The sequence below is a fragment of the Phyllostomus discolor genome, chromosome X (assembly GCF_004126475.2).
Source record: "Phyllostomus discolor isolate MPI-MPIP mPhyDis1 chromosome X, mPhyDis1.pri.v3, whole genome shotgun sequence".
Lineage (NCBI taxonomy): Eukaryota > Metazoa > Chordata > Mammalia > Chiroptera > Phyllostomidae > Phyllostomus > Phyllostomus discolor.
In genome coordinates this window covers 19600234-19614295 of record NC_050198.1, presented here as the reverse complement: position 1 = coordinate 19614295, position 14062 = coordinate 19600234, and the positions used below count along the sequence as shown (strand labels likewise).

The following is a 14062-nucleotide window of genomic DNA, read 5'->3' as shown; positions in this document are numbered from 1 at the left end:
GAAGCTTCTGATGGCAGCTCCTGCCATTGTTGCCATTGAAAACCCTGCTGATGTCAGTGTCATATTGTCCAGGAACACTGGCCAGCGAGCTGAGCACTTTGCTGCTGCCCCTGAGGCCACCTGTTGCCAGCTGCTTCACTCCTGGCACCTTCATTAACCACATCCTAGCAGCCTTCTGGGATTGGGGACTTCTGGTGGTCACTGATCCCAGGATCACCACCAGTCTCTCACAGAGGTGTCTTAGGTTAACCTGCCTATAGCACTGCTTCTGTGTAACAGAGACTCTCCTCTGCTCTAGGCGGATATTGCCGTCCTTTGCAACAACAAGGGGCCCCACTCAGTGGGTCTGATATGGTGCTTACGGGCCTGGGAAGCACTGCGCATGTGCAGTACCGTCTCACCGTAAACACCCATGGGAGGTCCTGCCTTAGGTCTACTTCTACAGAGACCCTGAAGAGACGGAGAAGGACGAACAGGTCGTTGCTGAAAAGGCTGTGACCAAGGAGGAATTTCAGGGTGGTTGGACTGCTCGAGCTCCCGAGTTCACTGCTGTTAACCCCGGAGGTTGTGGACTGGTCTGAAGGCGCAGGCGCCCTCTGCGCTTCTTCAGCGGTTCCTACTGAAGACTGTCCAGCGGACCCCATGGTTCAGGCCACTAAATGGGTAGGGGCAGCCACCGAGCAGCCTTAAGCTGGTCTTCCACAAACTCTTAAACAGAACGGAAATAAAGTTGAGGGAAAATAGTTTCTGAGAAAGTAAGTAGATAAATTCTGAGTTCATAGATTTAAGTCATTCTAATTTCCCAAATTTAAATGGAGATTATAGGATTTTATTTAACTATTTTGTATCCTTGTCTTTTATACTGAAAATCTTGATTCCTAACGATATTAGTGTAATTACTTAGATTCTTTCATCTACTTTGTGTATAGGGAAGTATGTGTATGTATTTATAATATGTTTAAAATTTTATGGTAACTTTTGGGTTGATCCCAGGTTTTGGTATGCAACAATTTAAATAAATAAAATAAAATTATACTAACATTAAACCTAATAACAGGACCACCAGCTGCAACTTAAGATTTAGTGATCTTTGTTTTTGGATTCACATAGGTATATACAGACGAAATCTTATTTTTAAACTCATTGCTTCACTATTTTCTTTCAAATATATACATAAACACGGTTCTCAGGTCAAAATTATAAAACGAGGAACAGTAGAAAATATCTAGCTTTTGTCTTTGTTCTTCCCATCATCTCTTTTTTGTCTTCTTCCCCTCTAAAGTTCACTATTTCTTTTAATTAAATTTTGGTTTATCTTCCTACTGTTTCTATTTGAAATTTTAGCAAATATGTGTGTATATGAATGAATGTGTATATGGGTTCCCACATCTTTGATACCTAAAAGATACTCAAAAAGGTGTAGCATATTTCTCTTTTTTTTACATCTGTTTTGCTTTTGCAAATGGTAGAGAAATAAATAGTCTTGTGCACAAGTCATTTCATATTTCTGTGCGTGTATCTTAGGGATAGTTACCTAGCAGTAGGATTACTGAGTCAAAGGGTAAATGAATGTCTAATTTCACTAATTAATAATTTGCATTTCCACTAGCAATGTGAAGATTATTGTTTTCTCACAGCCTAAAGAACAGAGTATGTTGTCAAAGTTTTTTGTTTTTGCCAAGGTTAGAAATGACACCTCACTGTAATTTTAATTTGCATTTCTTTTGTTATATATGTGATTATTTCATATGATTCAGGGCCATTGTCCTTAATCATGTGAATTGTTTTCCATATCATTTGCCTACTTTTTCCCTAAAATTTTGGGATTTTTCTTCTTATTTTTCATAAGTTCTTTATACAGGGTCTGGCAGAAGTAACACCTACTTGAGTGTGGTTGGTAGCGTAATAATATGGGTATAATAACTTGTAGTTTTAATTTGAATATTTCACCTAAAATGTCATGTGGTGTGCTTGAGTATGATATCGTTGTTACAGAATTACATGCTTATAATTTTGTAATAAAAGATTTTGTAATAAGAAGGGGCATTATTTGTGCTAGACCCTGTATAATAGTGATATTTGCTTTCTATATATGATGTAAGGTGTGACTATTTTATCCAACTTCATAATTTATATTCTTTCTCTTCTTTATTATTTATACCATGCACATTTTAAATGTTATTAAATTTATCAATAATTTTTCTTTTTGCTTCTAGATTTTGAATCATAGTAAGGCATTTTTTTATCCTTGTGAGATAATAAAGGAATTCATCCATATTTTGTGTTAATACTAATACAATTTTATTTTAGCATTGAGATATCTGATATTTTTAAATATTCTCATGGTGTACAACACATGCCATTTTTAGATATACAGCATTTTATTATTGGTTAGTTCTGAATATTTGTTAAAAATTTGTATTATGATTTTTTCAATAAGTTATTTAAAAACTAGGCTGTATCAAACCACTCCTTTGACATTTTTTTGAGACTTGCTTTAGGAATTAGGTGGTCATTTTCTAAATGTATAGTATATACTTAAGTTATTCTGCATTTGTTGCTGCAGATGTCTGCATATAGCCATTTAGTGAAGTGTGTTCAGAGTTTATTATTCAAAATTTCTATATTTTACTATTATGTCTGCCTAATTTGTCAGAAACTGAGAGAGTTACATTAAAATCTACTACTACATTGCTGGATTTGTCTGTTTCAACTTGTAGTTCTGGCCAATTTTGCTTCACATATTGTAAGAGTATTTTACCACATACAAAAATTAGCATTTGACCATCTTCTTCAAAAAGTGGCATTTTTCTATATACAAATATATTATTTATATTTAATATATACTAAATCAACCCTGCTGAAGTTTATTTTTTCTGATACTAGTGTAACTGACTCAACTGTAACTTCGTTAGTGTTTGCCTGGTATATATTTATTAACTTTTAAAATTTCAATCTTTATGTCACCTTGGGTTTTAAGTACATACATTATAAAGATCATGTAGCTGAAATTTGATATTTTTAAGTAACCTAAAAAATTGTATCTTAATTAATAAGCTTAGTTCATATATTATTGAGAGGTAAGAGTTAACTTGCTCCAGAACGGCCTCTGGTAGGTTGGTTCCCAGAAACAAAAAAGTTGAGTTCATATGCTAGTAGCTGTAAAGCTTCATGGAGATGAGTTATGGCCTGGTGACTAAGAAAATCATTCTTGGTATATATGAAGATTTGGACCTCAGCTCTTTATGATATGAAGGGAACATGCCAAGTCTTGCTGGTCTGTTGACCTATCACATGGCCTGATCCAGAATGGGCAGATAATGCTGTCTATCTACCATAAATGCACACTCCAAAGTTCCACCAGATTAATAATACAGTGTATGTTACTTAGTACTTGATGTTCTTTAGTCTGTCATAGCTATTTATACCTCATTTATCTATTTGTTCTTAAATCTTTTTTTTTTGTTATTGGATGTGGTGGGCAGAATTCTAAAGATACCTCCACCTAAGGTTCCTCCCCCTTGATTATTCAATCAAACAGTAATCTTGGGGCTGTTGTGAAGGAATCTTGCAGGTGTAATCAAAGTCTCAAGTTAGATGAAATTATCCAGGAAGGCCTGTCTTAATCAAATGAGCCCTTTAAAAGCAGAGTTTTCTCCAGCTGGTTGCAGAAAGAGAAGTCACAGAGATTTGAAGTATGGGAAGGAATTGACTCACTAATGCTTATTTAAAGATGGCCTGTAGGATAAGGGAGCATATGTGGAAAAGAATGTAAGCAGTTTTAATTTGCTGAGAGAGGCCCCTGACCAACAGCCAGTAAGAAAATGTGGCCCTCAGTCCCACTACTCTATGGAATTGAATTCTGCAAACAACTTGAAAGGGCTTATACACAGATTCTTCCCAAGAGTCTCCAGATAATAGACCAACCTGGTCAATACTTTGATTTTAGATTGTGAGACCTTGTGCTCAGACTTCTGACCAGCATAATGGTGATGGAATAAATAGGTACAGTTTTAAAATGCTAAATTTGTGATAATTTGTTATACAGCACTTGTATGCTTATATATTTGCTAAGAGAGTAGATCTTATATTAAGTGCTCTTTTAACAAAGGAAAAATGTTTTTTTAAAAAAGCAATAGAAAATTTGTATCCTGGTCCTCCATACTCCTGGCTCTCCTCTGACCATTATGACTACTTTATCTCTGGCTCATCTTCTGGATTCTCTTCCTTTGGCCAATTCTTAAATCTGGGGGTTTTCCATAGATATTCAGTCAATCACTACTTTTATAATTTTATCACCCAGAACAAGATAGTGCATCAATCTATGCAAAAGTCCTCTCTTTCTTTTTCCTTCTTTTTTTACTTTATGAGGGAATTGGCCTCATTGTGGTTGTGTTTAAATAGTATTTGCTAATATTGAGTATCATCCCACAATTCTTCAGTTCAAAGAAAAATATAAGGATGCATATAAATAAAGTATATAAACAATGTTTAAATTTTATACTAAAATTTCACGTGTAATTTAATTGAATCCATAATTTTTAAAACTATTCTAGTATTCCCTGATTTATTTCTTTTCTAATCTTTATTGTTTATTTGATTACATGTAGAATTTAATATTTTTGTGTTTAATACAAGTTTCTGACTTACAGAGAGAATGAGAACTAAAAAGGTGCTTCTGAAATAAAGGAGAGATGGGGCTATTTTGCAAAAGTTCCTCACACTGCATTATCTTGAATTTCTCTCCACTGTCAACATCTTAACTCAGCAGTAGCAATATCATAGTGCTACAACAGAGAAAGAGGAGGCTCATACACTATGTGTTTACGTTCCTTCCTTGCCATAAAGTGCACAAATCTATGTCCAGCATCTCCTGTGTATATCTACTCTGGCTATTTTCTTTTTGGCTTTATTAAGACACAGGGTTTTCGAAAGCAGATTCCTTGATTTGTTTTGACAGAGACAGCTAAGACGGCATTTGATAAATGCTACATAATCAGCACCTAAATATGTCTGCCAGAGCTGGAAGATCATGCCCATTTACCTTTCTCTCTCTAATGCCCACGCTGGCCTTCTGCACAGCTGGGATATAACAAGTTCTTTCCCATGATAAATAAGAATACCCTGAGGGCCATAGGCTATGGCGACCTAAGGTCATACCCAGCCACTGTGCTTCTCCTTTGTCCCAAATCTGAATTTATTCATGATTAGTTCTGCTCACAACTATAATCAGAAAAGCTAAGGAGGTCATATGGAAAGCAGAGGAAAAAGATGTGATGGATGTGGAAACAGTAGGAAATGATGAATGATCCTACAGTCTCCCTGGGCAAGAGGGTTCAAAAGAATGCATATGAAAGAATAGATTTTCCTGTGCTCTGAATGTATTCTCAAGAAATAAACTACTTAAAATGCACCTTTTTTAATGTTGTCATTTATCTTTTCTACATATCTCAACACACCCTTTTGCAAAAGTAAAATACCACTGCTTGATACAATACTACAAACCCCCACACATATAGTCTGTGATAAAATATTTAAGTGAGTGTGATTATAGGAATTTCAGAATATTATGATACAAGTTAAATGAAAATGAAGGTGAAGAACTATAGGAACATAGAAATTATTGATAATAAGATAAGAATAACAGCTACTGTTAATTAAACATTTTCCACATACTAGTCACACTGCTAAGCAGTTTATATAAAGTAGCTCATTCAATATTGTTTAAAAAGTGTAGTTATGTAGACAAAGGATAAAATGGAGGAAAGGTTTGTCAAAGGTCATACAGCAAATATAATATAGAATCTATAGTTTTGCCCATTTCTGTCTGACTCAAAATTAAAATACTTGATATACTGCCGCTCAAAAAGAATTACCATTGCCTTCGAATGTATTCCTTGAAAATGGGGATAGGGGACTTTTGTTGAAGATTTATATTTTATTTGATACTATTTTCCTAGTGCCATCCTAAAAATAACTGTTTCAGAAATAGAAATGTGCTCATGAACCACATTACTATGCATTTATTGCACTTCCCATGTCTTATGTCAATTGATGTTAATGGATAAATTTGAGAGAAATATGTGAGGTATATTTAAGAAGTAACATGCCTTCATCAGGTTAGATTACAAATGAAGCTGACACAGATTAAGGGAAATAGTGTGAATAAAAGGCTTCATTTTTTTCTAGATAAAAATATTTTCAAGCACAAATAGAATACATGAATCAAATTCAACTTAACTCCAATTTTTAAAATCTATTGAAAGATGCAAGCACAAAGTCTCTCTGTAATTCTGATGGTTTTTCTTTGTCTTTGTAGTTCATCTACTAATTTGAATATCATGTTAATAAAGCACTGGTTTTCTTTTGTGGTGTTTAAATTGATATCTTCTACATGGCAAGCTTATAATGACTCATTTGAATAGGTAACACATTGTAGTAGATGAAACAGAAATGTTGCCATACTTTTTGTGATAGATGTATTTTATATGTGGTAAAATAAAGATTTTTAAAGAATGTGCATATTTTATTTAAATTTTTATAGCTTTTATATCTACTGGATTTTGAAGATATGAATCTAATTTTCAGAGAGAACAAGAGATTTGTGGAAAATTATGAACAAATATCTAGCACATTATATTAAATGTTGTGATAGCCATCTTCAAAGAGATCTTGGAGCAGATAGCGTTAGCTACCATAGAGGATTACAGGGGTTTTTTTGTTGAATGCCTCTTCACAGAAGGTTTGATTGTAAGATGGGGCCAGTCCTAAAGAGTTTGGGGCTAGAACTAAATATACTCACTAGTGGAAAATTTGCTGGCAGGTGAGGAAGTCCAGCCATACTGTAAAAGTCAGTTATCTTGAGAGAAACTGACAGGCAACTGGCCAGCCTGAGGAGCTACAATAAAGGTGACACAGCTGGCAGACAGGGCGTAAAAAAAGGGAGCTACAGGAAGGCAAGATGGTGTTGAGATGTGGTAAGCAGATAGGCTATTACTTGTCAACATACATGAGGAAGCAGGAAGCCAGCCCTAAGGCATGGGGCATGAAGTTCAGAATCAGGTCTTAAGTGGCAAAGATGGGGGCATGAGAAAATCACAATCCCAGTCCTGAAGCCATTGATGTGCTGGGTTTCTTATTAAGATCGGGACTAATATTAGAGTCCAGGTAGGAAACTGAGTCATAAGGTATACTTGATCCCAAGAAGAAACTAAGTTTCTACAACTGGAACATAAAGTAGAACTACAGGAGCAGCCAGATCAACTTGAGTATTGATTGTAATCACGGTTTTCCTCTTCAGCAAGGCTCGAGATCTTTCTAAAACTGACACAGGGCCTACATGTTGGCATTAGTGCCTGTGGGCAGATGATTACATGAGACATTTTTAAAGTCTTCTAGGAACAATACACCTGAGAGATTAGGGTAAGGTTTCAATTAGGACTAGTATTTAAGGCAACAAGAGTATAATTCATTCTGGCTGTAGCTGAGTTTGTTTCCATAATCATTTTCATTATTAGCATATATACATGATAGAAGTAAAACATGGATAGAAAGAGCTACAGCTCAACAAACCAAATTGGAGAAAGTATATAAAGAAAAGGTACAATAAGATCCAAAATGTTACACTGAAACACCATTAAAAATTTATGTTCTGACACATAAAAACAGTAATGATTTGATCAGCCTGATAAGTTGCCCCTTTAAGGAAAACATTTGTCAACTTTGTGTTCAAGAACTTGACTGAGAGAAGGGAGATTTTACTTTTACTTCTAATTTACTCACTATCCAAATATGAGAATTCTTCGGGCCATTGGGTCATTCCTTCCCAAATAAGAAATTAAAAAAAAATAAGATCTCTTAGAAATACCTAATTAAATAATTCTCTATTCAAGGAAAATTACTGTAGCAATACACACTTGCTAATAGAACAGGATCTTGCTAATATCACTGATGTTTCAAAAGAGTATGTTAGTTAAAAAGTTAAATGATCACCTTAAAATTCTGATCACATATTTGCTTCTCAATCATAAGCACACACAAAGATTATAATCACCATCAGAAGAGATGTCTTTGAAAATGAAGTCTAGTGATAAATAGCTATAATTCCACAAATATCACCCCATTCTTCAAACTCTATTAATAATTTCAGTTCTCACTGTGGACTTTATATTCTAAATTATGTTTTATATTAAATGTATTAGTTTCTTTCAACAAAAATGAGATAAGCCAGTATATTATTATAAAGTGAGAGCAATGATATAAATTTGTACATTTTGTAACTTTAATGGAAAATTCAACTCATTTAGTTTAATGAGCATAGGTGGATTTCTTAGTACTTCAACCAATATAGAATTTTATATCTGTTTTTAAAAAGAAAAATAAGTAAATCAGTACTATTTGGGGATTTTGTACAACCAGGAAAAGAAAGGCTGACACAGCTAGCATTGAGGATGTGATGCTGAAATCATGTTTGCATACATAGAATCATTTTCTTTTCACATCTCAGAGTCACTGAGTTGCTGCTTGGTGGCCATGGCAGTTTGATTACTTTCCATGCTGGCATCTGCTTTTCTATAGCCTGATGGACTTAACTACCCAAGACAGATGCATATATTTGTTCTCCAAATGACTTCAAGGTAGCTACTTGAAGGTAACTGAGGCCCAATCCCTGAAGGTCTTACTTTCTTTTAATAACCCATGTAGTTTTTATATGCTCCCTTTATTCTTACTGCCCTCAGCTCCAAATCAGATAAATCGTAAGTGTTTTCAACAAATACACTTCAAGTTGGTAAACTGTCTTTACTGAAACCTAAGAAACATACTTATTGTCAAATTTTCCAGTGATACAAATATCTTAATAACTTAATACTTCACACCTTGGTTTCTTCATCTTTCAGGCTTTAGATGTTTTGCCGTAGAAGGGGAAATATCTGAATAGAATTTGCAATTAATACTAAGAAAAGGCTCAATGTGAGATGAAAATTTAAAAAAACTGACCCCCAATGTGGAGTGTCGGTGCGTCATCACTGACCCCCTAGAGGCCTTCACCCCTTTCACCAGGCTTGCCAGTCTCTGTCCTCTTAGGGAAGCACACACTTCAGTTCCCTCTGGCAGGAAACAGAAGATTTAGGTGCACCCTTAGAGAGAGCACTTAACTATGTGGATGTATTCATCACCTCCAACCTCATTTTTAGTTTCCCTGCCACTCAGTAAGCCTTTTTTTTTTTTAAGGCTTTCAGTTAAGATCTAAGGAATGAGCCACAGTAGTGGAGAATATCACTGATGTAAAATTGTCTTTCATTCATTCAATAAATACTTATTATCTAAAATGGCCCAGGCAGTAGTCTAGGGTTTGGGTAAATAATAGTAAGAAAGAGAGACTTCTTCTGTTCCCATGGGAATTGTATTCTAGTGCAGAAGCAGATCAAAGCACAAACAGACAGAAAACTGCCATCTTTCTCCCCTTTGTGTCCTAAGTAAATACACCCAAGATATTACACATGTATGGAAATTAAAAAGAAAACATGTTCTTACAATTCAAGGGTATTATAGTGAAACACATAAGACCAACTTAGGTATTTATAATTCATTTGTTTATGATTAATTCAACCACCAAACATATACTCGAAATATGTGTTGGACACTGAGATTCTGGAGATACACAGAAGAATCAAACGTGGGTCTGCTCTCAAGACCCAGCATAGAGTGACAGAATATTGTAAGTGCTCTCACATGGTGTGATGGTTATGAATAAAATGCCTACTTTCACTTAAGGCTTTATTCCCATGGCTTTGATTACTGTACCTTTTCTGAGTTGCCTATTTCTGTTTGGAAACTTATGCTATTTCATTTTTATTAAATATCTTATTGCTATTCTATTACAGTTGTCCCAATTTTCCCCCTTTGCCCTCCTCTGCTCAGGTCACCCTCACTCAGTGTTTATGAAAAAAACAAAGGATCAAATATCACAAGGTAAACTTCACAGTTTTAGAGGCTTTTAATTTGTTCATTTTGTAAAAATGGAATAATAACCATGTCTATTTGATGTGTTGATTGTAATGACAGAATCATACACTAGACATGGAAAAGAACTACATGATCAGTTGCTCAATAAGGTAAATTTTTAATCTGTATTTCCTTACATCAGTGTTTAGTGTTAATATAATTTTGACTTAATATAATTATATATTAAGCTTTAATATAACTGTAGACACCCCCTCCCTCCATCCAAGGTCCAGGGAATACCCCCTCTATCCTTACAGGGATACAGGGCTACCCCCTCCCTCCATGCAGTATCACACAGAATAGCCCCACCCTCCTCCAGGGTTCAGGGAATACCTCCCTCACCATCCTGATCCCAGGGAATATGCCCTCTCTCCTTCCAGAGTCCAGGAAATACACCCATCCTCCTCCAGGGTCCCAGAGATACCACCTTCTTCCATCCAGGGTTCAGAGAATACCCCCTCCATCCTTACAGGGAAACAGGGATACGCCTCCCTCGATCCAGTATCCCCAAGCATGCACTCACCCTCCTCCAGGGTTCATAGAATACCTTTAACTCCTTCTGGGCTCCAGGGAGTACCCCCTCCCGCCACCCAGGGTCCAGGTAATAACCCTCCTTCTATCCTCAGTCCTACCTAAGACCCCTCCCTTCAGCCAGGGCCCAGGGAATACCTCTCCTTTCCATCTAGTGTCCCACAGAATAGCCCCACATTCCTCCAGGGTTCAGGGAATACCCTGTCTCTCCATCCATGGTCCAGAGAATACCTCCTTTCTCCATCCAGGGTCCAGGGAATATCTCCTCCCTCCATTCATAGTCCAGGCAATACCCCTTTCTCCATCCTGGGTCCCACAGAATACCCCTCCCTCTATCCAAGCTTCAGGGAATAACCACTCTCCCTCCATCCAGCAACCAGGGTATACCCCCTCCTTGCATCTAGGTTCCCACAGAATAGCCAAACCCTACTCCAGAGTCATGGAACACCCCCTCTCTACCTCCTAGGTCCCCCAGTATACACCCCTCCATCCAAAGTCCTACCAAATACCCCTTCTTCCAACTAGTGTTCAGGAAATACCCCCTCCCTCCATCCCGGGTCCCACAAAATAATCCCCCGTTCTATCCACGGTCCCATGGAATATTCCCTACTGTCCATGGAGATAAGCTTAGAAGATGAGGGTTTTATACACATGAATTAATGAAGCAGCTTTACTTATTTACTAACCAATAACTTTGTTGGAAGAAATGATAAAACAGGAACATAAAAACTTAAGTGAACGTTTTGAAGGGCACTATGGCAATAGCCATGCTTGGCACAGTGACCAGGGGTAGTAACCCCGTGGCTCTCGGGAAGGCAATTCAGGATCAGTTGTTCTTGCTGTCGCCCAGAGTGAGCTTGTCAAAGAGGGACTCTGCCAGGCTAACTTCTGGGGCCCCCAGCTTGCCCAAGTTGGTGACATGGTCCCCCAACTCTTGGATGAACATCACTTGCTCATGCAGGTAGCCACCCTCCAGGAAGTGATAGGCCTGGCCGTGCTTCTCTTTGGCCACCTGGTGCAGACTCAGCAGGCTCTGCTGCACTCTCTTAGCCAGCTGCAAGGCGCACTCCAGGACCCTCAGGCCATTCTCCCAGTTCTCTTCCTCAGGCTTGGGCATGTTCCACAGGAGGGGGTTGCTGGCACTCCGGTTCTGCAGCCCCAGCAGATACTCTGCATGCTCCCTCTCCTTCTTGGACTGCTGAAGGAAGAACAGGCTGAAGTGCTTCAAGGCCACGTCTCCATGGTCTAAGTAGCAGGCCATGGACACGTACAAGTAGGAGGCGTGCAGCTCCAAGTTGACCTGGTTGTTGATGGCAGACTCACACTCGGGGTGGCAGCTTTGATGCACATGGCAGGGTCCCAATGTGGTTGCCATATCTGGGAACACGGGTGCGGGGTGGGGGTGCCAAAGTGAAAAAGAAGTCATGGAAGCTGGAGCTGGAGTTGTGGGGTAGCCTCAGAGCATCCCCAAGTGAGTCAGCGTCACTGCACAGGGGTGGTGTTCCAGTGGTCTGCAGCAGGCGACTGGTGGTTGGCTCTGAGATGGAACCGGAAAAGGGAGGGTGGGACCTGAAGACAGAAAAAGTGAGCAATTCTCGTGAGTGTTCCGGAGAAGGAACGAGGAGGATCCCTGGGGCAGGGGTGGAGTGGCAAAGGGTGGTGCAGGAGTGGGGGCGGTCCCAGTGGGAAGTGAATCAGCAGCATATTCCAGGTTCCATCTCAGCTTGGGTGAGACCGGGAGAATCTGTTCTGACATCTTGACATTTAATGTTTTCAAGTTTGCAATAATATGTCTATGTTGCAAGGACTTAATCTGTCATCTAATTCCTTCTATAGGAGACATTTTTATTGTATAGATCCATTTTCTTCCCTTAAAGTTGTGAGAATATGAATTTGAATTTTTGGTAAAATTCTCTTCTGTTTCCTGTGTTATATCTGGGTACCCCCTGCCCAGAAATAGTTCTGTGTATTCATTGTTCTTTTTTCTTTTATCTTCCTCATACATTTGGCAAACCTGTGTTCCTTTATAGTTAGGAATAAAGGACTTATTTCATCAACCAAGGTAATGAGCACGGATCTGATCTAGAGTTGTGATGTGCATTTTATTACAGGTTTTCTGCTCCAATGGAAGCCTGGAGTATGCTGAACTACTCAGTGGGTGTTCCTTTGAGGATACATGGCATGGCTTATAGGTAGGACAGGGACACTCCTCGTGACCAAATTAAATACGATATTTCTGACATTGGGAGACTAATACTTTTTTCTTCTCGGTAGATGTGTCCTACTGTGTCCCTTCTCTGGAGGTCTGAAATGTCTTAAGCTCAGTTGCTGTTTTAGGAGTTTACTTTGGGCAGATTAAAGATGTCAGATACCACAGTTGAATAAAATTCACCTGTGAAGCCATCCAGTCCAGGGCTTTTATTTGTTGGGTGTTTTTCTGTTTTTGTTTTCTCTAATGACTGCTTTGATTTTCTTAACTGTAAGCCATCTGTTCAAATTTCCAGTTTCTTCTTGATTCAGCTTCAGAAGATTGTATGTTTCTCAGAATTTATTCATTTCTTCCAGATTGTCTCATTTGGTGGCATATACTTGTTCATGATAGTTTCTTTTGCTGCTTACACACCTGAAACATAGATATTATTGTATCTGTCTCATCATACTAGTGGGTGGGTGAACAGTGCCCACTGTGGGTAATTAACACCTACTGTGCAGGAATGAGTCAGCATGGCAGGACTGGCACCACTGTCTTTAGAAAGGCCTCCTCTAGAGGTTGGGCCTTCGGCCTGGTGTCTGGGAACTTTAACTGGGGAGTGTTCCCACCTTTCCTAATTGATAAGCACGTCCTTGTGCCTAGAGTGGGTAAACAATATAATTTACACTGAACACATGTTTTGTTGCTGTGTGTATGAAGTCTTGATACTTGCTAAGCCAAGGGTGCCTACACACCCAGCCCCCTGATACAAACCGGGAGCAGTGGGTCTACAATGACCTCAGAGTTATCTACAAGATGGTTCAACTTGGATGTCCAACTGGCATCTCAGATTTTACATAATATGGCAGTCTCACCCATAGACAAAAGTCCTCAAATTAATAAATAGTATTACCATCAACCCAGGTATGCAATTCTAATCACCAGAACCTAGATTATTTTCCTGGCGTCCCACTCTTCACCTGTGGCCCATAAGCTGAACTTATCAGCTCATCCAGTCCCTGTGGAATTTGCCCACCTCTCTTCATTTTCTCAGTCACCACCAGAGTTCAACCCCCAGTGCCTTTCACCTGGATCAGCTACAAGATCTCTTACCTGGCCTCCCAGCTTCAGCTCTCCCCCTCCCTCTACATTCTTGAAAGCACTGAGTCACTGATAACGTGCAGGGGAATGTGTGCTACTTCATATTCAATGCCAGGAATTTGACTTTCGGCCTTGACTTTCTACTTTTTCCTACTATGGAGATAATTTTGTGTTTGGGTACCATATTGTCCCAATGCAAGAAAGAGGACAACCCAAGCAAAAAAAGTATATGTG

The 14062-nt window shown here is 38.4% G+C and overlaps 1 protein-coding gene across 1 annotated transcript; it reads right to left on the bottom strand.

Annotated features, from left to right (window-relative positions):
* Positions 1-11362: 11362 nt before the first annotated feature.
* Positions 11363-11911, bottom strand: LOC114505649 (ferritin heavy chain-like). Its single transcript, XM_036016887.1, has one exon. The coding sequence runs from the start codon at positions 11909-11911 to the stop codon at positions 11363-11365; it is 549 nt and encodes a 182-aa protein (XP_035872780.1).
* Between the last annotated feature and the right edge of the window lie 2151 nt (positions 11912-14062).

Excerpts from the sequence above, each read along its gene's own strand:
- LOC114505649 (XM_036016887.1), bottom strand. The coding sequence starts at position 11,911 with ATGGCAACCACATTGGGACCCTGCCATGTGCATCAAAGCTGCCACCCC.